Source organism: Ipomoea triloba, chromosome 15 (genome assembly GCF_003576645.1).
Source record: "Ipomoea triloba cultivar NCNSP0323 chromosome 15, ASM357664v1".
Taxonomy (NCBI): Eukaryota; Viridiplantae; Streptophyta; class Magnoliopsida; order Solanales; family Convolvulaceae; genus Ipomoea; species Ipomoea triloba.
Genome location: NC_044930.1, coordinates 13,267,148 through 13,288,752, shown reverse-complemented (window position 1 = coordinate 13,288,752; position 21,605 = coordinate 13,267,148). Strand labels below are relative to the sequence as shown.

General features: G+C 36.4%; 1 protein-coding gene across 1 annotated transcript; it reads left to right on the top strand.

The window, feature by feature from the left end:
* The first annotated feature begins 8,328 nt into the window (after positions 1-8,328).
* LOC116005719 (polygalacturonase At1g48100-like) lies at positions 8,329-12,108 on the top strand. Its single transcript, XM_031245961.1, has 6 exons — positions 8,329-8,661; positions 9,363-9,530; positions 9,629-9,673; positions 9,868-10,075; positions 10,571-10,652; positions 11,430-12,108. The coding sequence occupies exons 1-6, from the start codon at positions 8,329-8,331 to the stop codon at positions 11,929-11,931; spliced, it is 1,338 nt and encodes a 445-aa protein (XP_031101821.1). The 3' UTR covers positions 11,932-12,108.
* The last annotated feature ends 9,497 nt before the right edge of the window (positions 12,109-21,605 follow it).

The window sequence follows — 21,605 nt, the reverse complement described above, 5'->3', positions numbered from 1 at the left end:
CACACCCCAGACGGCAAACAACACACACATTAAACTAACCTTTGTTTGCGTCATCTTCATTTTGACGCTTCCATCGGCGTTAACCTCAAAGTGCTACTAGACAAACTGCAATTCTACCGTAATTAAAACTCCTACAATCAAGCAAACAATATACATTAAATATTAATACAATTTTAAATGCTCACACATTTACAATATCATCCATGCTTATTTTTTTTTTTTTGAATACTACTAACTCTATTAGAATGCAGTATCTGTTTATAACTACTTTCTCAACCTATTGAGTCAGTATTGACTTCAATGAGGCTCGAACCCACCACCTCCTATATAAAGAGAAGGGTTTGATGCCACTGGATCACACAGTCCTTGGCATCATCCATGCTTATTAATTATTTAAAAAGGATACCAAAAATAAAGAAAAATAAGATCCATTAAAATCTCTTGGTTGGACCATGAGTTCTCATGGTCCACACAATATAATGAATTAATAATTGGTGGAGAAGGGGTAACTGTGCGCAATTAGACAACCTTAACTAATCCGAGTTGAGAAAATTGTAATTAAGTGGTATCTGTAATGTAAGGCATCAAATTAAAGTAACTAAGTGTGGATATGTTTCAGCATATTCCACTATACTTGGACTGCAATGCAGATTTATCAAGTCTTATTTTCCATTCCATTCACCATGCATAAACAATCCTATCTCTTCCGCCCCAAACCCCATGAACAATCGATGAATATGTCAGCATTTAAGTAAAGAATTTTTTTTTTTTTAATATGGTGAGAAAATTGAATAATAATATTCTATTATTTATTTATGGTCATTAAAAACTTAAATTTTAATATACGTTGTGATTCCATGATTTAATTGTTAATGTCCTATTTTGTTATGCAATTTATTCTTGACGGTGTTGATATAAGAATTTTAATTTTTCTTTTTTTGAATATTACAGTTGCGTTTGTAATATCATTTCCAATTTTACAATTCGAGTTGATATAAGAATTTATTTTTTGGACATGTAACTTTACAATAATTATAAAATTGATCTCATGTTTTTTTTTTTTTACTAAAATCCTCAACCATTGATGGATTCTGATCATAGTTGTCTATTAGGGTTCATTAATTGTTGAGAAATTTGGTATAAAAAAAAAGGTCAATTTTATAATTATTACAAATTTTGAAGTTTACAATATTTATAAAATTAATTATGTCCATTTTCCACTTATTTTTTAGCAACCTTCAACCGTTGATTTATCTAAATGGATAGATCATATCCGTCCTCACTTTTTACCTAGAAAAATGTTTTCACATGAACCCTCACACACACACAGACTTAAAAAAAATATGGTGGCATTTTTGTAATTATCATCAACTTTACTGTGCAAACTTGAACACTAAAATCTGCACTTCTCAGAATTTTCAGGTTTGTACATTTAGTATTAACATATTGCACTTCTAATATTAAAATATTGCACATGCAAAAATACGAAATAACATTGAACTAAGTATTTGATTTTAGAGTTTTTGATTGAGTTTTTGGTTTTATGTGATTTAGGGGTTCACTTTTTATTGCTTAGTGTCTAACATTTAAGGTTTAGATTTAAAATTTAGTATTTTCATTGATTTTAAAATTTATCCAGGTTTGCATATTTAGTTGTTACAGATTGCATATTTAAGTGTTCAAGTTTGCAAAGTGAAATTAACGATAATATGGATGAGTTCTAGTGCGGAGATGCTCCCACGTGAAAAATGGGGTTAGATTTGAGTCGTTGATCAAATCTAGATCAACTGGTCAAATCAATAAAAAGTTTAAATTTAAAAAAAAAAACGTGCGATTAATGCATCCATCTTCTTCAGGTTTACTCCAAAGATAACAACTCCACTATTTGTTATTATATTGCTATCATATTTTTTTTTTTTTGACCAAAATAAACATCAAAGTCGTTTGGATATATAAATTAAACTATCAAAGCATTGTTATGACTGTGTTGCGTTTGGGTTGAGTTTCTAATGGTGAAAGTTGATAGGGATATGGTTTTATTTATTTATTTGTTTTTGTTTACTCAAAAAATTTGTGAAGCTTTTGATTGTTTGGGCCTGAATTGAATGAATAATTAATTAGGGACATATGTAAACTGTAAAAATAGAGCACCTTAAAAATAAAAATAACGCACCTTAAGAAAAAAACTAAGCACCTAAAGCATTAGACCGACACACCTTAAGAAGGAAAACAACGCACCTTAAAAAGGAAAAAACGCACTTTAAGAAGGAAAGCCACGCACCTAAAGCCTTAGACCGATGCACTTTAGTTTTAACAACTGACGCACCTTAAGCACACAACACAAAAACCACACACCTTAAGAACAAAAATCACGCACCTTAATAAGAAAAACCATTCACCTTAAATTTGACATAGATGCAAAAAGACCAAATTGCCACCGCATTTAAAAAAAAAAAAAAATTCTTGTTAACCCTAGACGTTAATCTTGACATGATCAATAGATTTCATCTCACACCACAACCGCACCTCAGGTAGCCAACCACACGGGAACCCATATATATATATATATATATATATATATATATATATATATATATATATATATATATATATATATATATATATAGGGGCCATAAATTTTTTCCAGTGGGGGAGAAACATTAAAACAAAAGAGATAGTTTAAAAAATGAAACACTTAAGAAATATAGTTATAAATATTATTGGATATAGACGAAAAATAAAACACATCAAAACTTTATAACTATTTATAACAAAATATGAATTAATTTGATAAAATAATTCAAATAGAAAATGCATCTCATTATTATATATATATATATATATATATATATAAGAATTCTCGCGCGGTAATGCGGTTACGCACCTTAAGTACACAAACCACGTAACTTAAGCGCACACAAAGAAAACACCTTAAAAACACAAATCACGCATCTAAAGTCCAATTGACACCATACCCCTATATAATGTCAGATTAGTGGGTTCAAACACAAATCACCTTAGTGGGTTCAATTGACACCATACCCCTATATAATGTCAGATTCTCCAATAATGAGTCCAAAGCTACCAAAGCATGCACTGCTATTGGTACTCACACTTAGCTTGTTTCTTCCAAGGATTTTAAATATAATTTATGTTTGACTTTCTAAAAATACTAATTTAGTGAAATATGGAAAATGATCTTTAACAAATGCAAGTAGTCCAATAAAAATGATCTTATACAAGAAAACAGAAGTGAATAAAAACAAAATACTTTGTATTATACAAGAAAAAATGGTCTTAAAAGTGATTTCGTTTAATTGAAACACATGTATTACTTTAACCATTAAATGTGGTTGTTCATTAATCAGTTTTTTTTAATCAATCAGTTTATTATTGAATATTAATTATTAAATAATAAATACACATCTAATCTAAATCTAAAAACATAAAATATATAATAAATAAAAACATAATAAGTGTGAATGAATGTTATACCCTTCATTTATGTCTATTTTATTTTTTTTATACGTTATGCTATAAAAGTTGTACTTCAAAATATTTTGGACAAATATACCCATACCGTTATAACTTCCGTTATCTTTTCCACTATTGTTACTATGCACATGCATCCACCATATATTTTCTTATCTTCTTCAATAATAATAATATTCAATAATAATAATATATACACATTATATATTGGATTTATATGTCAGTTATTTCTTAAAATATAAATATAAAATTTATAAAAATGTTTTACATTATTATTATTATTAGTATTATTATTATTATTATTATTTACGATAATTTAAATATCTAAAATCTAAATAAATTTAAAATTTTAATATAAAATGTTAATATTGGGCACCTATTTTTTGCGTATGGTGCATAAAAAAATACTAGCCAATTATATATATATTTTTTGAAAGCAAAGTAACCACGTATATTAATGCAAAAGTGCAGAAATAGAATCAGGGGATAGAATCCCAGTACATTGTGTTTGCAAATGTGAAAGCTGTAGAAGAATATATTGATCATAATGTACTGGGATCTGTATGGCTAGGCGCTCCTCAGGCACTCGGGGAGCGCCTAAGACACCTAGATGGGGATTAATCGGCGCCTAGGCACCAGTTTATTTTTTTTTTTATTTTTTATTTTTTTTAAATTTTTTAAAGTATTTTTAATTTTTTTAAAGAGTAATAATTATATTATAAATTATGTAATACTTTAATCGTTAATACTAAAATATTAAATATTAACCTAAAAAATATCTAGAGTTGGTACAATTTAGGGTTGTTTCGCCCAAAACGGTATTGTTTTGAGTGAAATAACCCATTAAAAAAAGAAGAACAATAGTTAATTGGCCACCTATGTATAGCCTTGTCGGTGCCTAGGAGGCTTAGGCGGTTAATGCCTAAGCGGTACTTAAGCGGCCTAGACGGAGCTTAGGCGGTCAGCCATCTAGACCACCATTTAAGGTGATACGTTAGGCGGTCGATCGGTGCCTAACGCTTAGGCGGGGATTAATCGGCGCCTAGGCGGAATTTTTGCTGGTATTTTATACCTTTTATTAGTTTTAAAGCCATTTGAAGGATGGATTGTTATGGCCGTGTCAATTTTTGTTTTTTAACATATTGAAAGGAATTATAAATTGTACTTCAAATTTATCAAAATTTAAAATTATACTATTAGATTATAAGAATATAAGATTCTTAATTAAGTTTGACAAAAACGGTACGGTGAAGCTAAATATAACTTTAAATTTTTATCTAGCTATCCCAAACTAAAAGCTGAAAGGGGCATTATATTTTCTGAACAATTTTTTTTTCTTTTTAAATTGAGTTCATGTGCACTTTATAATAAGAAGTTTTTATTTTATTTTATTTTTAAGTTTAATTTCCAATTTTCATGGCAAAACAAGCTTCTTGATTTCCAAGATGTGAGGGTGTTTTCTACACATCTGTGTGTTTTAGAAGTATTTTTCATTGGAAGACTAGAAAAAAAGTTAAAAATTGAATGGTCGATCAATAACATTTAGTGTTGTCTTCAACGGCATGATGGGGTTTGAAGTTTGAACCCCACTAGAAACCAATTAATGGTGGTGAAGACTCATTATGCGCAGAATATATAGGCGGGGGAGCCTGACGAAACCGAGAAACCAAACTTATATATAGAGAAGGGTTCGGGAAAGAGTTTCCGTGCGGTTGTGCGGTTAACATAAAAGACCGCACCTTAAGCATTAAAATGATGCACCTTAAATACGCAAACCACGCACACAAACAAAACACCTTAAGAACACAAACCACGCATGTTGTAAAGTTTTACAAAAAGTTTTAAAATAGGGCACCTTAAGTACACAAATCACACACCTTAAGCACACAAACAAAACACCTTAAAAATACAAACCACGCACCTTTAGTTTTAAAATAAGACACCTTAAGTACACAAACCACGCACCTTAAGCATACAAACAAAGCACATTAAGTTTTAAAATTGCGCACCTTAAGTATCAACAAGTAACGCACTTTAAACATACAAATCACGCACCTTAATAAGGAAAACAACGCACCTTAAGAAGGAAAACCATGCACCTAAAGCTTTAGGCCGCCGCATCTTAAGTTTCAACAACTGACGCACAGTAAAAACACAAATCATGCACCTTAAGAAGAAAAGCCACGCACCTAAAGCTTTAGAACAACGCTCTCAAATTTTCAAACACCTGATGCACCTTAAGCCACACAATATGATGACTCACTTTAAGCACAAAAATCACGCACCTTAAGAAGGAAAATCGCGTACCTTAAAGAAGAAAACCACGCACCTTAAATTTGACCTAGATGCAAAAAGACCAAATTGTCACCTCGCGTTTTTTAATCAGTGTTAATCCTGAATGTTGATCTAGACAATATCAATAGCTCAAATTTAATGCCACAACTCTTGATCTAGACTGAATCATGAAATTAAATCCTATTTTTCGCGTAAACTTTCACATATGAATATATGATCCTTTATATATATATATAAAAGAGGCTAGCAGACCAGAGACCAAAGAAAGTGGCAGTAATGGGATCAAAACGTGGGAACCTCTTTTAATTTGCTATTCATTCTTATCTATCTGTCTTATATTACATACATACCCCTCCCCACTACCTTCTTTTACTCTAAAACCTCTGAATATAAAACTCAGTATACCAGTTCTATCCCTGCAATTGTGGTAAGAATATGTGGACTTAACTTCTGTAATACTTTTTTTTTGATAACAACAGTACTTCATTAATTAGAAAATAGGAACGAGTACAACAAGAACATTACAATCTGACATAGACACAACTTTCCTAGTTAAGCTATAGAAAACTTGAATCGCAGACTGCATTACAGATTGGAAGATAAGATCTCGTAGGGACTTAAAGCTCCGTTTGAGTCAATTATCTGGCTAAACATAGGCAAGACCGGTTGAGCTGTCTTGCACACTACCTGAATCTTCATCTCCTTCATTGGCCATATTCCCATCTGAAATTTGACTGGTTTATCAGAGGGTTGCCAACAGAACGGGCTGGAAAGCACATCAAGGTTCAGAGGCATAATTTCATCTTCTGTAATACTTATATTGCAAAAAATTATATTGTCTTATCTTTTGTTTGTTTGTTTGTTTTTTGTTTGATACTTAGTTAAAAAATAATTAGGTATCATTACTTTAAGAAAAAGCCTGCGATCACAAGAAAGTAAATCAGTACGTCTAGATAATCCATAGTTGACTACTCAAACCAAAAAGTTCAACAGAAAATTTTCTTGAGGGGTCTAACTTGGTTATAGTTGCCCCAATAAATAGGTATGTTTACTCTTTAATAACTTAATAATTTGAAGCCAAGTTATTATACTATGAATAGCATTTTCTATTTTTTTTTAAATCAGCTTTTTTCTAGTTTTGATCCTTCATTTTTTTTTTGTGTGGCATTTTCACCTATAATTATCAGATAGCTTTTTGAATTATTAGTCCATTGACTTTGAGGTCCTTCCCGTAGCATGAGCACACTATGTGTTTGGCTGAAAAAACATACCAAAAGGAAAAAATGTGGTGAGAATTCAACATTGAGTGAAAAAAATTGTTAGTGGATGAATGAGTATAATTAAAAATGTATAGTAACAAAAATGGAGGAACCGAAAGCTTAATAAAAAAAAGTTGTTAAGGGAAAGCTGCGAAGCTCTCTCAATGGGTGGAGGAATGGTTTTTGCAAACATGAATTCTGAGTTGAGCCACCAACAACCCCCCAACCCTTCCTGCTATATTATTGGGCGGAGGTCGATAAAAGTAAAATTTAGGATGGAGTTGCTAGGGGCGGAGGCCTATAAAAAGCAGGCTTAAAAAGTCAAGTTCAAGATCCGGCACCTCTAATATGTGTGACAGGAAATAAAGTTAGGCCTTTGCTATGAGCTATAGCATCTGGCTTAAGTGGTAATCAAGCGCTTGATCCTAATATATATATACCAATGTTCAAGTAGTGCACATGAATCCATTATCTTTTTCACTATTGTTATAACTTCCGTTATCTTTTCCACTATTGTTATCATGCACATGAATCCATTATATATTTTCTTATTTTCTTCAATAATAATAATATATATTGGAGTTATATGTTAGTTATTTTCTAAAATATAAATATAAAATTTATTAAAATATTTTACATAATTATTATTATTTACAATAGTTTAAATATCTAAAATCTAAATAAACTTAAAATTTTAATATAAAATATTAATATTGGGTACCTAATTTTTGTACATCCCGCATAAGAAAAACTAGTATATATATATATATATATATATATATATATATATATATATATATATATATACACCAATGTTCAAGTAGTGCATCCACATGCTCTCTGTGAGTGGTAAATGTACACAAGATACTACACGAATGCACACATGATAGATTGTGTGCATTCATGCTGAGCGAATTTAGTATGTGTAATAGCTTCTGTGCTTTACACGAAGGATTTCAGGAGACTCGTGGAAAGAGGTAGTCTCATTTGATTATTACTCCCTCTTAGCTTTTATTTTGAAGTTGAAATTAAGGCGCCTAGCTAGCCTGAACATATATATGCTTACCAGAAAAAGCATTATATTGTGCAAATGGAATTGGTCGGTTTTGGTGAGGATTAAAAAACTGTATTGCATGCCGACCTTCAAAAAGCAGTTTTCTCCCACTATCCACCACCGGATCTTAGTATGTATAAAGTGCCACCATCCATCATCTTAACTTATAACTCGATCATTCTAAAGCTTTATGTTTTAATTTCTTAAGTTCCATGCAAAATATATAATATGGAATTCACTAGCTTGGTTTTGTTGATTTCCTTTGTGAATGGTGGGCTGTTTGGCTACTCAGATGGTGACATAATAATCTCTCAAATTTCTCAACCTCCTTTCTCTGCACCTGCACCTGCACCCGCACCCCAGAGTGGTGCCATCTTCAATGTGATGTCTTATGGAGGCGTTGGGGATGGCGTTGCAGACGACACCTTAGCGTTCAAGAGGGCTTGGGACGAGGCGTGCCAGAGTGACTTAACGCCCATTTTGTTAGCTCCCAAACACCACTCTTTCTTCATCCAATCCACCATCTTCACTGGCCCTTGTAAAAATCCCCTGCTCTTTCAGGTACCTACATGCATACCTATATACATTTCTGTTTTCTAGCTTCAAGTTTGGATAGCATGCATGTTTGTTGGGCAGAGGTTAGTGAAGGGCCTGCCTCTAGAAAATGTGTTGTGGTATAAGGAGATAAAATTTTGCCGGCCTCTCGAATGTACTCTAAGCAAGCTAAGGCCGGATTTTGGGCTGTGCAAGCTGGCTACAGCACAGGGCCCCAAATTTTAGAGGCCCAATATTTAATTTTTACCTAGCTAGTCAAGACATTTAAAAATAACAAGTTTGCAAATAATTTAGAAAGATTCGAAATGAAGAAATGGTAAAAATGCAAGTTTATTGTATTTTATACTTGAGATCAGCTTTTGGTAGGGCCTCATTTATTTACAAGAACTTGGTAGGGCCTCATTTATTTACAAGAACAAGGCCACAAAAATCTAAAAACCGGCCCGGTTGGGAGGGGATTGTTGGGCGGAAGCGGGTAAGGACCAAGCCCAATACCATGTGACTAGGGGAATTGTGGGCGGAAATCGGTATGGGCAAAGTCAAACACTATGTGGTTAGTGAATTGTTGAATGGAGGCGAGTAAGGGTCATGTACCATGTGGCTAGGGAATAGTTTTGAGCTATAACTTTTGAAGTAATAGTGTAAACGCTTTATCCTAACAATAATGTTTCATTCAAATGGTTAACTGCATATCTTTTATTGTGAAGATTGAAGGGACTATAATGCCACCTGATGGACCCGATTCCTGGCCAAAAAACATGACAAAGAGACAATGGCTGGTTTTTTACAGAGTTAATGGAATGTCTATGCAAGGTGGTGGACTGATAGATGGCAGAGGTGAAAAATGGTGGAATCTTCCTTGCAAACCTCACAGGGTAATTTCCTGATATATATTCAATCATTTTACTTACAACTAAACATTTTTTAAACTAAAATCTTTCTCAATATTTTACTCTGTTTATAAATGCAACAGGGAGTAAATGGAACAACTCTTCCTGGTCCTTGTGACAGCCCAGTGGTATGTCCTAAAACCATTTTTTTTTCTGCATCTTACTAGACGAGACTAATCTAGTCGAGTTTTAATCAGGTCTCATTTAAAAACCATTTTCTCCATAGCATCTCTTACTAATTACAAATTTGAATGATCAAATAAATAGACTAATAATACTTTTATTTTTATTTTATTTTATTTTATTTTATTTTTTTTGGTAGGCTATAAGGTTCTTTACAAGCTCAAATTTGACAGTCCAGGACCTTAAGATCAAGAACAGCCCATTGTTCCATTTTAGGTTCGACAACTGCCATGATGTCCACATTGATTCGCTCTACATTAAAGCACCTCCAAACAGTCCCAACACTGACGGAATTCACATTGAGAATACCTATGATGTTACAATACACAACTCTATAGTTTCCAATGGTAATATAATAAACTTTTCTTCCCCTCTCAAAATCCCTTAGCTTCTTCCTTTTACCTACTTTCTATGGTCACTTAATTGTTGGCTGTTATAACATTTCGTTCTTCATTTTTATTTTTTAAACTAATCCTTCAATTGTTCTCAACGTCAATTTGGTCCCTTAATTAATAGATATATAGATCGTAAAAATTCTATTTATTTTAGAATTTTGGGGCGTTTTATCTTATTGATACTAATGATGTTAAAGGGGTTGGGCTATGGAGATCGGAGAAATTGGGAATTGCATGCGAAATTTCAAAATGAACTATGCAAAATCCTAAAAATGAATGGAATGTTAATTTATGATTTGATTGAAAACATTAGTAACAACTAAGGATCTAGATTTCAAGAAAAAATAAAACATGAAAAACTAGATTGCATAACGGTCAACGGTTGAAAGACTAAAAGTGCGATTCTTGGTTCTGTTGGTTTCATTATTAAAAATATTTTTTTTATAGGTGATGACTGTATATCAATTGGAGCTGGCTGTTACAATGTAGACATAAGGAACATGACTTGTGGCCCTAGCCATGGAATAAGGTACAAACATATATAGTAGTTACTTAGTGTGATGTGCACATTTTTGTGACGGTAAAATAAATCCAGTCGGGTAACCCCAGAGCTTCCGGGCCGATTTTTAGCCCGTGCATAATTCTCAACAACACAGAGCTTCAATTTTAGAGGGTTCAATATTTATTTTTGATCTAGCTGCTTAAGAAATTAAAAAAAAAATATCTGCAATTAAGCTCACATTCCTTCACCCTACACCACTTTTTATCTTGCCTAAAATTCATAAGTTTTTTCCCCAAATTACGCACCACCATTGAAGATGGCAAGATTCTTCCTTCCTCCATTAATTTATTTTACAATTTTCCACCAAATTTCTTTAATTTTCAAAGTTGCAATTTAATTTTCACTTCTATTTCCTAATTAATTGAGCATGATTATGGCAAAATCGTTCAAAATCTTTGACATAATTCAATTTTCTTCTCAATCAAATCATCAGTTTTTATGTATCAAACGGTTAAATTAGGGGCTCATTTATTTACAAGAACGGGGCCACAAAAATCCAAAAGACGGCCTTGATAAGCTTGTAACCATAAGGCCACGAGTTCGAATTTTAGTTTTATTAGTTTGAACCGATCGGCTATGGGTAACATAGGTTGATTTACCTCTTTTAGTCCTTTGCCAACTAGGGTCACAAAGCGGGGTTTACCCCGTGCACACCCATTGAGTAGTGATTACGGGTTTCCCTCATCATACCAAAAAATAGACCTGGCCATTATATTGTAACATATTTTGGTCACATGCATGCAGCATTGGCAGCCTAGGCATAAAACAGAGCAGGGCATGTGTATCAAACATAAAGGTGAGAGATTCAACAATCAGAAACTCAGACAATGGAGTCCGGATCAAGACATGGCAAGGGGGATTTGGTGCAGTTTCAAAGGTAACATTCGACAACATAAGAATGGACAATGTTCGAAACCCGATAATCGTAGACCAGTACTACTGCAGCAACAAGGCCTGCACAAACCAAACATCTGCAGTGTACATATCAGATGTTTTGTACTCAAACATAAAGGGAACCTTTGATGCCAGGAGCCCTCCAATGCGCTTGGCTTGCAGTGACAGTGTTCCTTGTACTAATCTAACCTTGTCCGAGGTTGAGTTGTACCCTTCCCAGGGGCGCAGAATCTTGGACCCTTTCTGCTGGAATGCCTATGGAGAGCTCAAGACTGTTACCATTCCACCTGTTTTCTGCTTGTTGGAGGGGAATCCTCAGTCATTACCTAATGTTGATATTGATCAGTGTTAAGTTGAGTCAGATTTAGATATGATGTTTTAATTTAGACATAGAATTAATGTTGTGAATGTGAAAATCAAGCTAATTAAGTGCTTTAATATGAAAAAAAAAAGTTTATGTAATTGTATAATATAATATAGATATATTAGTGAAATATAATGGTACGGTGGTGTTTGATTTGTGATTTTATTTTTTACCCTACTATCAGATTTTATATTCGTTGTCATGTTTGCTTGCCTACTTTTTGTTATTCTACTATTAGAGTCAGGTTCTCGTGCAGACAGTGCTTTTCATGTGGTTGTGCGGTCACTCTCCATTAGATACGGATAAATGCACCACAAAGTGTCTGAAAATGCACCATTAGGTGTGATGCGACGTAGTGCGATAATAAAGAATCAGGCATTTATGGCGGATCTGTGAGGATTCTTTTCTAATTCAGATTTAGCAGTATTTATGGCGGCTTGGTAGTTTAAATAGCTTTCCTAATTTTGTATTTATTAAGATCTTTCCTTGTTTCTGGCTTATTATTCTTGTATAAATACCCATGGGTTGCATTGTTAAGGGTTCTGACTTAATGCAAGCATAAGTACTCTGCCCAATTATTCTTGTGTTATCTTTCATTACTTTCCCTTAGTGTTATAGTAATGTTGGCTTGCCGAACGATTATAACGCAGCCGTAAAACCAACATTGGCGTTGTCTGTGGAAACCGATACGAAAAGTTTCGTCTCTAAACTGATTACATGGCACAAACTCGTTGCAGTCGTAGTTCGGGGACCACTCGAAACATTAACGGGAATGCTAACGGAAATGCAAACGATAATGTGGTTGTTATTGCCCCTCAGGAGGTCGACCGTGGTTCTGTGGGGGACCTACATGGACAGCTGAGCTGTCAGCCGCCCAATCTACGCCAACAACTCAGTCGCTGAAACTCGGCTGAGCGATCGATTCCAATAACGAGCAGCCAGCTATACCGCCGACGGTGGTACTTCTCGCAGCGCTGAATCTTCAAGCAACTCTTGCACCAGCCCTCGTAGATGTGATCGCCCAGGTAACCGTGGCCAGTGGAAGAGCGGGCATCTAATGTGGTTGTTATTGCCCCTCAGGAGGTCAACCGTGGTTCTGTGGGGGACCTACATGGACAGCTGAGCTGTCAGCCGCCCAATCTACGCCAACAACTCAGTCGCTGAAACTCGGCTGAGCGATCGATACGCCAACAACTCAGTCGCTGAAACTCGGCTGAGCGATCGATTCCAATAACGAGCAGCCAGCTATACTCGGCTGAGCGATCGATTCCAATAACGAGCAGCCAGCTATACCGCCGACGGTGGTACTTCTCGCAGCGCTGAATCTTCAAGCAACTCTTGCACCAGCCCTCGTAGATGTGATCGCCCAGGTAACCGTGGCCAGTGGAAGAGCGGGCATCTAATGTGGTTGTTATTGCCCCTCAGGAGGTCAACCGTGGTTCTGTGGGGGACCTACATGGACAGCTGAGCTGTCAGCCGCCCAATCTACGCCAACAACTCAGTCGCTGAAACTCGGCTGAGCGATCGATACGCCAACAACTCAGTCGCTGAAACTCGGCTGAGCGATCGATTCCAATAACGAGCAGCCAGCTATACTCGGCTGAGCGATCGATTCCAATAACGAGCAGCCAGCTATACTGCCGACGGTGGTACTTCTCGCACCGCTGAATCTTCAAGCAACTCTTGCACCAGCCCTCGTAGATGTGATCGCCCAGGTAACCGTGGCCAGTGGAAGAGCGGGCGTCTTGCCATTGCCGGGTGGATAATAGGCGCCGAATTCATCAAGTAAAACAAACGTGTGGCCTCTCATGATAATGGTCGCTCTGAGCATTCGGATGGTCGCACTGTCAACGAAAGTCAATCTACGCAGCCAACCCAATCGCGTCGGGGTCCTACAGCTCCTGCTCGGTCAGTCAGAGATCGGCTGAGCGGTCAAGCCGGACGTCGCTCGCCCAACTGACCGAGGTGGGGAGGGGGTTTACAGAGCACTCTAAAGCAGGACTCAAGTAGGACGATTTGCGTAGGTACCTGGTTAACCGGCACTACCAGAGGTCGGGGCCTATGACATGGAAAGCAATGGCGAGACACCAGCCAGGAGAGCGTGCACCCAGCCTGGCGTTGTGGACTTGGCAAGGGAAGTTATGGATTTGCTGCGTAAGATGGTAGAGAAAGAAAGGCCGACTTCCAAGCCTTTGCTAACTACTTCTCCCTTCACGGCGGAAGTAATGAATTATAAGGCGCCCTCAGACTTCAAACTACCCGAGACCAAACCTTTGTTGACTACCGCCCCAAGATGGTGGAGAAAGAAAGGTCGACTACCAAGCCTTTGCTGACTACCGCCCCACGTATGACGATTCTAGGGACCCGCGTGACCACGTGATTAGTTATCAAGCCAAGATGCAGGTGATCGGCACTGCCCACCCGTTGGTCTACCGGCCGTTTTTCCCTACGCTGACTGGCCATGCCCAAAGGTGGTTTGCGGGCTTACCACCACGATCGATCAATTGCTTTGAGCAATTGGCGTAGGAGTTCCTAACACACTATGCGGCCAGGATGAGGGAGAGAACTTACGGAGGACTAAATGGTAAAAAGAGGTCCAAGCGGTCGAAGGAGAATGGGACGACCAGATAACACTGGCCTTTTTATAGAGTCCTGCACCCGGACGGGGCAATATGGCAAGATGCGTGATGAAAATCTTCGAACATATGTTCAAGCCATTCAGAGAGCTAATCAGTTGGTCGACATTGAGGAGGCGGTCAAATAGAAGAGAAGGCAGTCAGGCGCAACACTAAAGCGTCCACGGCTAGAGGACTTTAAGAGTAGCCGACCGGAGGAGGCCACTACAGGTCGAGTGACTACGCGGCGAGTGCACGACATGTTGGGACCAAGTGGTTACCGACTATCCGCGCAACCCATCCAAGAGGTGTGAGAGTAGTTGTCGCCTCCACCATTCGTACGACTAGGGATAACCCGAAAGTTTTGGACCCCTGCACGCAGCTTGCGTATTGCAGATACCACTGAAATAATTCACACTCGAAAAAGGACTATGAGGTCTTGAAATCTAAGCTCTAGAAACTCATTCAGCGCGGATGACCAGCTAATCAGTGGAAGCTCCCGGGTTCGCCATGGCCTCGCGATAATGCCCCTCGACCGGCTGGTAGAGCGGGCGACAAGGGCCAGTAGCCGCGGTCGAGGAGGAGAACGGTAAAGAATGGAAGGGCAAGCCCATCATCAACATGATCGTAGGCGGCCTAGAAGAAGGAGATACGGCGGGTGCCCGATAGGCTTGGGCAAAGCAATTATTTGTGGGGTAGTCGCTACTCAAGAGTTTGACTGAAAGAGAGCTTGCCGAGATCCCATCACTTTTACTGACGACGACCTACCCTGAGGCCCGACTCCACACCGTGACGCGTTGGTCATTGAAATGGATATTCAGGAAACAGTGGTCCGGAAGGTTCTGGTCGATACGAGCAGCAATGTGAATGTTATGTACTTAACTACATACTAGAAACTGGGGCTGCCTATAGAGCGACTTCGCCCTGTTAAAACCCCGCTGGCCGGGTTCACTAGTGACTCGATTGATTCTGAGGGCTCTACGTCATTGATAATTGAGCTGGGAGCTTGGCCCCATGTGAGGAAGATAGAAATGGAGTTCGTAGTGGTTGGCGTGGAATGTGCCCATAACATCATACTTGGCTGACGGATCTTAGCGCCTTGATCTCCATTGAGCATTTATGCATGAAATTCCGCACACCGATTGGCGTTGGCGTAGTGCGATGTGATCAAAAGATGGCCAGGAACTGTTATTTACAAGCTTGCTGCGGTTAGGCAAGAAGGACTTACGTATAAACACCATCGCCCATCAGGCCGAAGGGAAGCAGTCAAGCACTTGACTTCGGCGGTTGAGTTAGAAGAAATTATTCCAGACTTGGATGACCCGAAAGGAAAGTGAAAATTATAGTAGGGCTGACTGAGAGCATCCAGAAGGTAGTCATCCAGGTGCTGAGGGACTATATGGAAATATTTGCTTATGGGCCCGAAGACATGCCTAGGGTTGACCAAGCCATTATTACCTATCATTTGATGGTCGACTTGGGACTTAAGCCTGTTATACAAAGAAGGCGGTATTTGTCAAATGACCGCCGATATTTCGTCAAGAAAGAGGTCGACATGCTACTAGTAGTCGGCTATATTCTGAAAGTCAAGTACCTGGGTTAGCTGGCTAACGTGGTGCTAGTGCATAAGTCGCCAGTGTGGTGGATGTGCGTTGATTACACGGACCTGAATAAGGTGTGCCCCAAGGATCCGTTCCCATTGACGTGCGTTGATGGCTGGCTGCGCATTGCTAAGCTTTATGGATGCCTTCCGCGGATATCATTAGATTTTTATGCAGGCAGAGGATGAGGAAAAAACTGCCTTCATCACCCCGAATAGGGTTTACTGCTACTGGGTGATGCCTTTCGGGTTGGAAAACTCGGGGGCCACCTATACGCGCATGGTAGCCAGGCTGTTCAAGAGCTGGATCGGTAAATCTATGGTCGCCTACGTGGACGACATGTTAGTCAAAAGAAAAGAAGAAGAAGAACATATGAAGGACCTTACTGATTGTTTCGGTATCATGAAGAAATACAATTTGAGATTGAACCTGAAGAAGTGTGCTTTCACGGTTAGGGGAGGAAAATTCCTAGGATACATGGTTACCTGGAGCGAAATCGTGCCCAATCCTGAGAATGTTAAGGCCATCCTAGACATGTAGTCGCCTAAAAATCTCAAGGAGATGTAGTGGTTGACTGGGCGATTGGCGGCTCTGAGTCGGTTCCTATCTAAGTTTGCTGATCGGGCTTTACCGTTCTTCGAGGCTATGAAGAAGCGATAGAGGTTTCAATGATGGATACCCCCGATTGGGATACCCGACCCGAAGAGCCCTGGTATCTGGAGCTCATCGACCGACTAAACATTTCCAGCTTGTTACCTGGGTGGAAAGACCCGAGTGGCCCGATTGGCGTAGGCAGTCGGGATGCGGTGCCCGACTGGGTGCTCCCCAAAAGGTAGCGATAATAAAGAATCAAGCTTTTATGGAAGATATGTGAGGATTCTTTCCTAATTCAGATTTTTCAAGTATTTATGGCGGTTTGGTAGTTTAAATAGCTTTCCTAATGTTATATTTGTTAATATCTTTCGTTGTTTCCTTACCAAGACCTATTATTATTGTATAAATACCCCCTGAGGTCATGTTGTTAAGGGTTCTGACTTTAATGCAAGCATAATTACTCTGTACAAAATGAAAAGGAGAAAGTAAATTAAAGTTAAAAAAAATTTTAAGGAGAAAAAATAACAATGTGTTAGAGAAACCTCATTAGTAAGAGATTTTTCTTGAGTTTTGCAGATCCATGTAGGATAGAGAAAAAAGGAAAAAAAAAAAAGAAAAATTAGTTTTCGAAAAACAAACTAGGGTTACGTGCCCAGCAGGCGCGTGTAGTGCACACGCCCGACTGGGTGCATATGGTGCACAACACGCGCACCAGAATAAAGCTTTGTTTAATTTTATTATTTTCATAGACCCCACAAAAAACCAATCCTTGTAGGGAAAAATTGATTTTTCTCTCTCCAATGTATCTCTCCCCCACCCCATGCTTGGCCCCACAAACATCATCTAAAAACCACAAATGGTGGTACTTTTAGAGCATCCCCAATAGTCTAAGATTTTGCAAAAATTTTTAGAAACCACAAGTAGGAATGATGAAGGAAGAAAAAAGAAAAAAAATAGGAAAAGGAAAAAAGAAAAAACAATTAATGAGGGTGGTCGCCAATGGGCGCAGCTGGTGCGCTTAACGCACACTAGCTACAATTTTTTATTTTTTATTTTGTTTCAGTTTGTGGGCCCACTTCAAGGGACAAAAAACCATCACTCTTGCAACAACTCAAATCTTCTCAATCCAACACACTCTCTCTTCCACCTAGGATTCAACCTTCTCAGATATTGAGCTAAAATCCTTATTGGCGATGCTCTAAGGTGCATAAAAAACCATCACTCTTACAACAACTCAAATCTTCTCAATCCAACACACTCTCTCTTCCACCTAGGATTCAACCTTCTCAGATATTGAGCTAAAATCCTTATTGGCGATGCTCTTAGGTGCATGTAGTAACATCTACTTTTGTCCACCATATAACTATTATCTAGATAGACTATCATAAGATATGACGTTGGAGAACAATTCCATCTTAATTTAGAACCTTAATTGAAACAAACAAGAAAGCAATTTATACCCCTTTGTCCAACTTAGGAGCTAGTCACATGATTAAAGGAAGCATATACATATAGATAGCATGTTACTTGAGTAATTGGAATCTTTGTTGCCTGGTAGATGCCTAGGAAAGAATGAGAGGTGCAAACAGGCTACCAAAAGCAGACTTATCACTAAATTGCCTTTACTTTGTTATTATAATCTAAAACCATTAAAACTGTACAACCCATCATAGTAACATACAAAATAATTAAGGTGGACACTGCGCGTGCAACTGCAGTTTCCGGCATAATGGATGGTGGACCGCGTATCAAAACGACGCCGTTTTGATTAATGAAAATGGACCGATGAAACGACCTCCGCATGCAACTACACTTTCCTTTCAACACAACTGCAGTATCAGTTCAACACAACTACAATATCAGTTTAACACAACTGCAGTTCCAGACAGATGAAATGGCCTCCGACAACTGCAGTATCAGTTCAACACAACTGTAGTATTATTTGAGATGAACTGTAGCAGTATCAGTTCAACATAATTGCAGTATCAGTTCAACACAACTGTAGTATCAGTTCAACACAACTGTAGTATTAGTTCAACACAACTATAGTATCATTTGAGATGAACTGTAGTATCAGTTACGGAGATTTACGGGAGCTGTTTCTCTCACTTATTGAAACGCCGTCATTTTGTGACTGTGGTTCACGATATAACAACTGCATATGACCTCATCAACGATGAAATTTACCAGTGGAGGTTGGTTGGGTAAGTTGTTAAACCATCAATGTTAGTTTATCAACCAATTTTCATTTATTTGATCAGTTGTTTGACTTGGTTAAAAAATCAATATGAGTGTTTGATTAATTAGTTTTTTGTAACAACTTAGTGCTCCAAAATGCTAAAATTCAAAAAACTGCTCAAAGCTGCTTTTTCGATTAGCTTTTTGAAAAAGTCATTTAGCATATAATCAGCTATCAGCTAATATCTAATTTATCAAACACTTTTCTACAAGTAGCTAATGTTATTATCAACTAGTCAAATCAACTAACACAATCAGCTAACAACTATTTACCAAACACCTCCAAATTAAATCTTGCTTCACTTAAAATACTTTTTTTTTTTTAAAGATCGATGATATCTTTTATTAGTAGATTAAGTTAATTTTCTTTTATCTAAACTTTACTATAAAGATTAAACAATTTTAGAAATAAAGGATGTAACTTGAGGTAGACGTACGTTTAGTTTTTACATGCAATATAATGTTTTTATTACTATTAATTTAATTTTGAGTTTTTTTTTTTCAATTTTGAACCCTTTAATGACTATAGTGCCATTGTCAATTTAGATTTTCAATTTTAATTTTAAAAATATTTTGCTTTAAATTTAGTCCAAAATATCCTAAATGCTCTTAAGTACATCAATAAGGTGAAGTATTTACATAATTACATATAGTAAGTGTTTGGATATTTTACACTAAAAACGAAATATATTTAAAGTCAAGTACTAAAAATGATATAAATCAAAGTCAGATAACTAAAAGTGAAGAAGTCACTATTTTGTAGGGACTAAAAATGGAATATATTTGTTGATTTATTAAATATATACTCTATTTTATGCACAATAAATATATAAAAATATTAGAAATCTCACTAAACTTTACTTAATTTTTATAGTCCCTAATTACGATCATTCGAAAAGTAAAAAAGCAAAAAAAAAAAGTTGTTCCTCCTGAAATTGATATCAATAAGCCACAATGCCACATCACAAAATATTAAAAATCATAGGCACCCTTGTTGGCCTTGTATAATGAAAGTATAGTTGGATCCAAAAATCTAGTCATGTTAGTGTAATTAAATTAGAAATGTAGATTGAGTAAAAACATTTGATTAAATATCGTTGCCCACAAAAAAACAAAACACTCGTCCCCAAGGTTCTTCCTGTACACCAATAGGAGAGAGGTAAATATCGTAATCATACCCCATTAGATAAGCCAAAAGTGATTAGACTCAGCTCTGTTTGGTAGAGCTTATTTAGGAGTTTATAGCTTATTTTAAGCTACTAATAAGCTATAAGTTCTGTTTGGTAATGTTCCTAAAATAAGCTAGTAGCTTAAAATAATAGCTTATTTTTGAACGCTACCTAAGGTAGCGTTTCAAAATAAGCTAGTAGCTTCCTAACTTTTTTTCCATCTTTAACCTTATTATTTTAAAGAAATGACATCATTTACCCTTCTCAATTAAAACTTTTTTGACTAAACCTTTTTGACTTTTTCTCTTCAATATGTTTAGTTGTAATTTCAATATGACATTTGTGTTTGAACATTGATTTTTGTATGAATGAATCTTATGAATTATAAACATTTTGTTTTACTTTATATGTTTTCAAAATATATGTTCTTACTTTATATTTTATTAAAATATATTGATTTCGCTATTTTATATTTTAATATATAAACAAACCTATTTAAATTTAAAACTATTTAAATTGTATGAAGATATTCTTTTTAGGCTCTGTTTGGCAGAGCTTATTTAGGAGCTTATAGCTTATTTTAAGCTACTAATAAGCTATAAGCTCTGTTTGGTAATGTTCCTAAAATAAGCTAGTAGCTTAAAATAGGAGCTTATTTTTTAACGCTACCTAAGGTAGCGTTTCAAAATAAGCTAGTAGCTTAAAATAGGAGCTTATTTTTTAACGCTACCTAAGGTAGCGTTTCAAAATAAGCTAGTAGCTTCCTAACTTTTTTTCCATCTTTAACCTTATTATTTTAAACAAATGACATCATTTACCCTTCCAAATTAAAACCCTTTTCTATTCTTGTTTATTCGCAATTTTCACGCTAATCCCTTCATCTTCATTCACTCTACACAGAAGCATCGCCCATCAGCCACCTCGCTCCGCAGTCTGCAACCGGCCAATCACAATATCAACGGTTTGTAGGTATGTATATATTTATTTTGTTGTATTACTTGTATATTTTTTCTATTGTATCTCGTATATCCGTAAGCTTGTATATGATATATATTTCATTGTATTACTTGTATTACTTTGCATTATTTGGTTATATTGTACAGAAAAATTAACAAATGAAATCCAATATGCGTTGTACTCCTATTGGACAAGCAGAGCTTGATATGTTGCCATAAAATCTCCGAAAAGTGATTGTGTAAATGTCATTGTATAATCTCAACCTGGTTTGGCATCCATTGGAATGACACTCCAATATTGACATTGTATTACCATTTATTCATCTGTTTGGTTTGTTAAATGTTTTGCCTTGTTTCTATTTGACATTAACCGACAATCCTATTGTGATTGTGAATTAAGATTTTGAATGATTGGACTACGTGTATATAATATATATTTCATGTATTCCTTCATTATATATATATATATATATATATATATATATATAT

Coding starts and splice junctions, on each gene's coding strand:
- LOC116005719 (XM_031245961.1), top strand. CDS start 8,329: ATGGAATTCACTAGCTTGGTTTTGTTGATTTCCTTTGTGAATGGTGGG. Junction 9,531..9,628: donor TTCCTTGCAAACCTCACAGG/GTAATTTCCTGA, acceptor TAAATGCAACAG/GGAGTAAATGGAACAACTCT. Junction 10,076..10,570: donor CAACTCTATAGTTTCCAATG/GTAATATAATAA, acceptor TTTTTTTTATAG/GTGATGACTGTATATCAATT.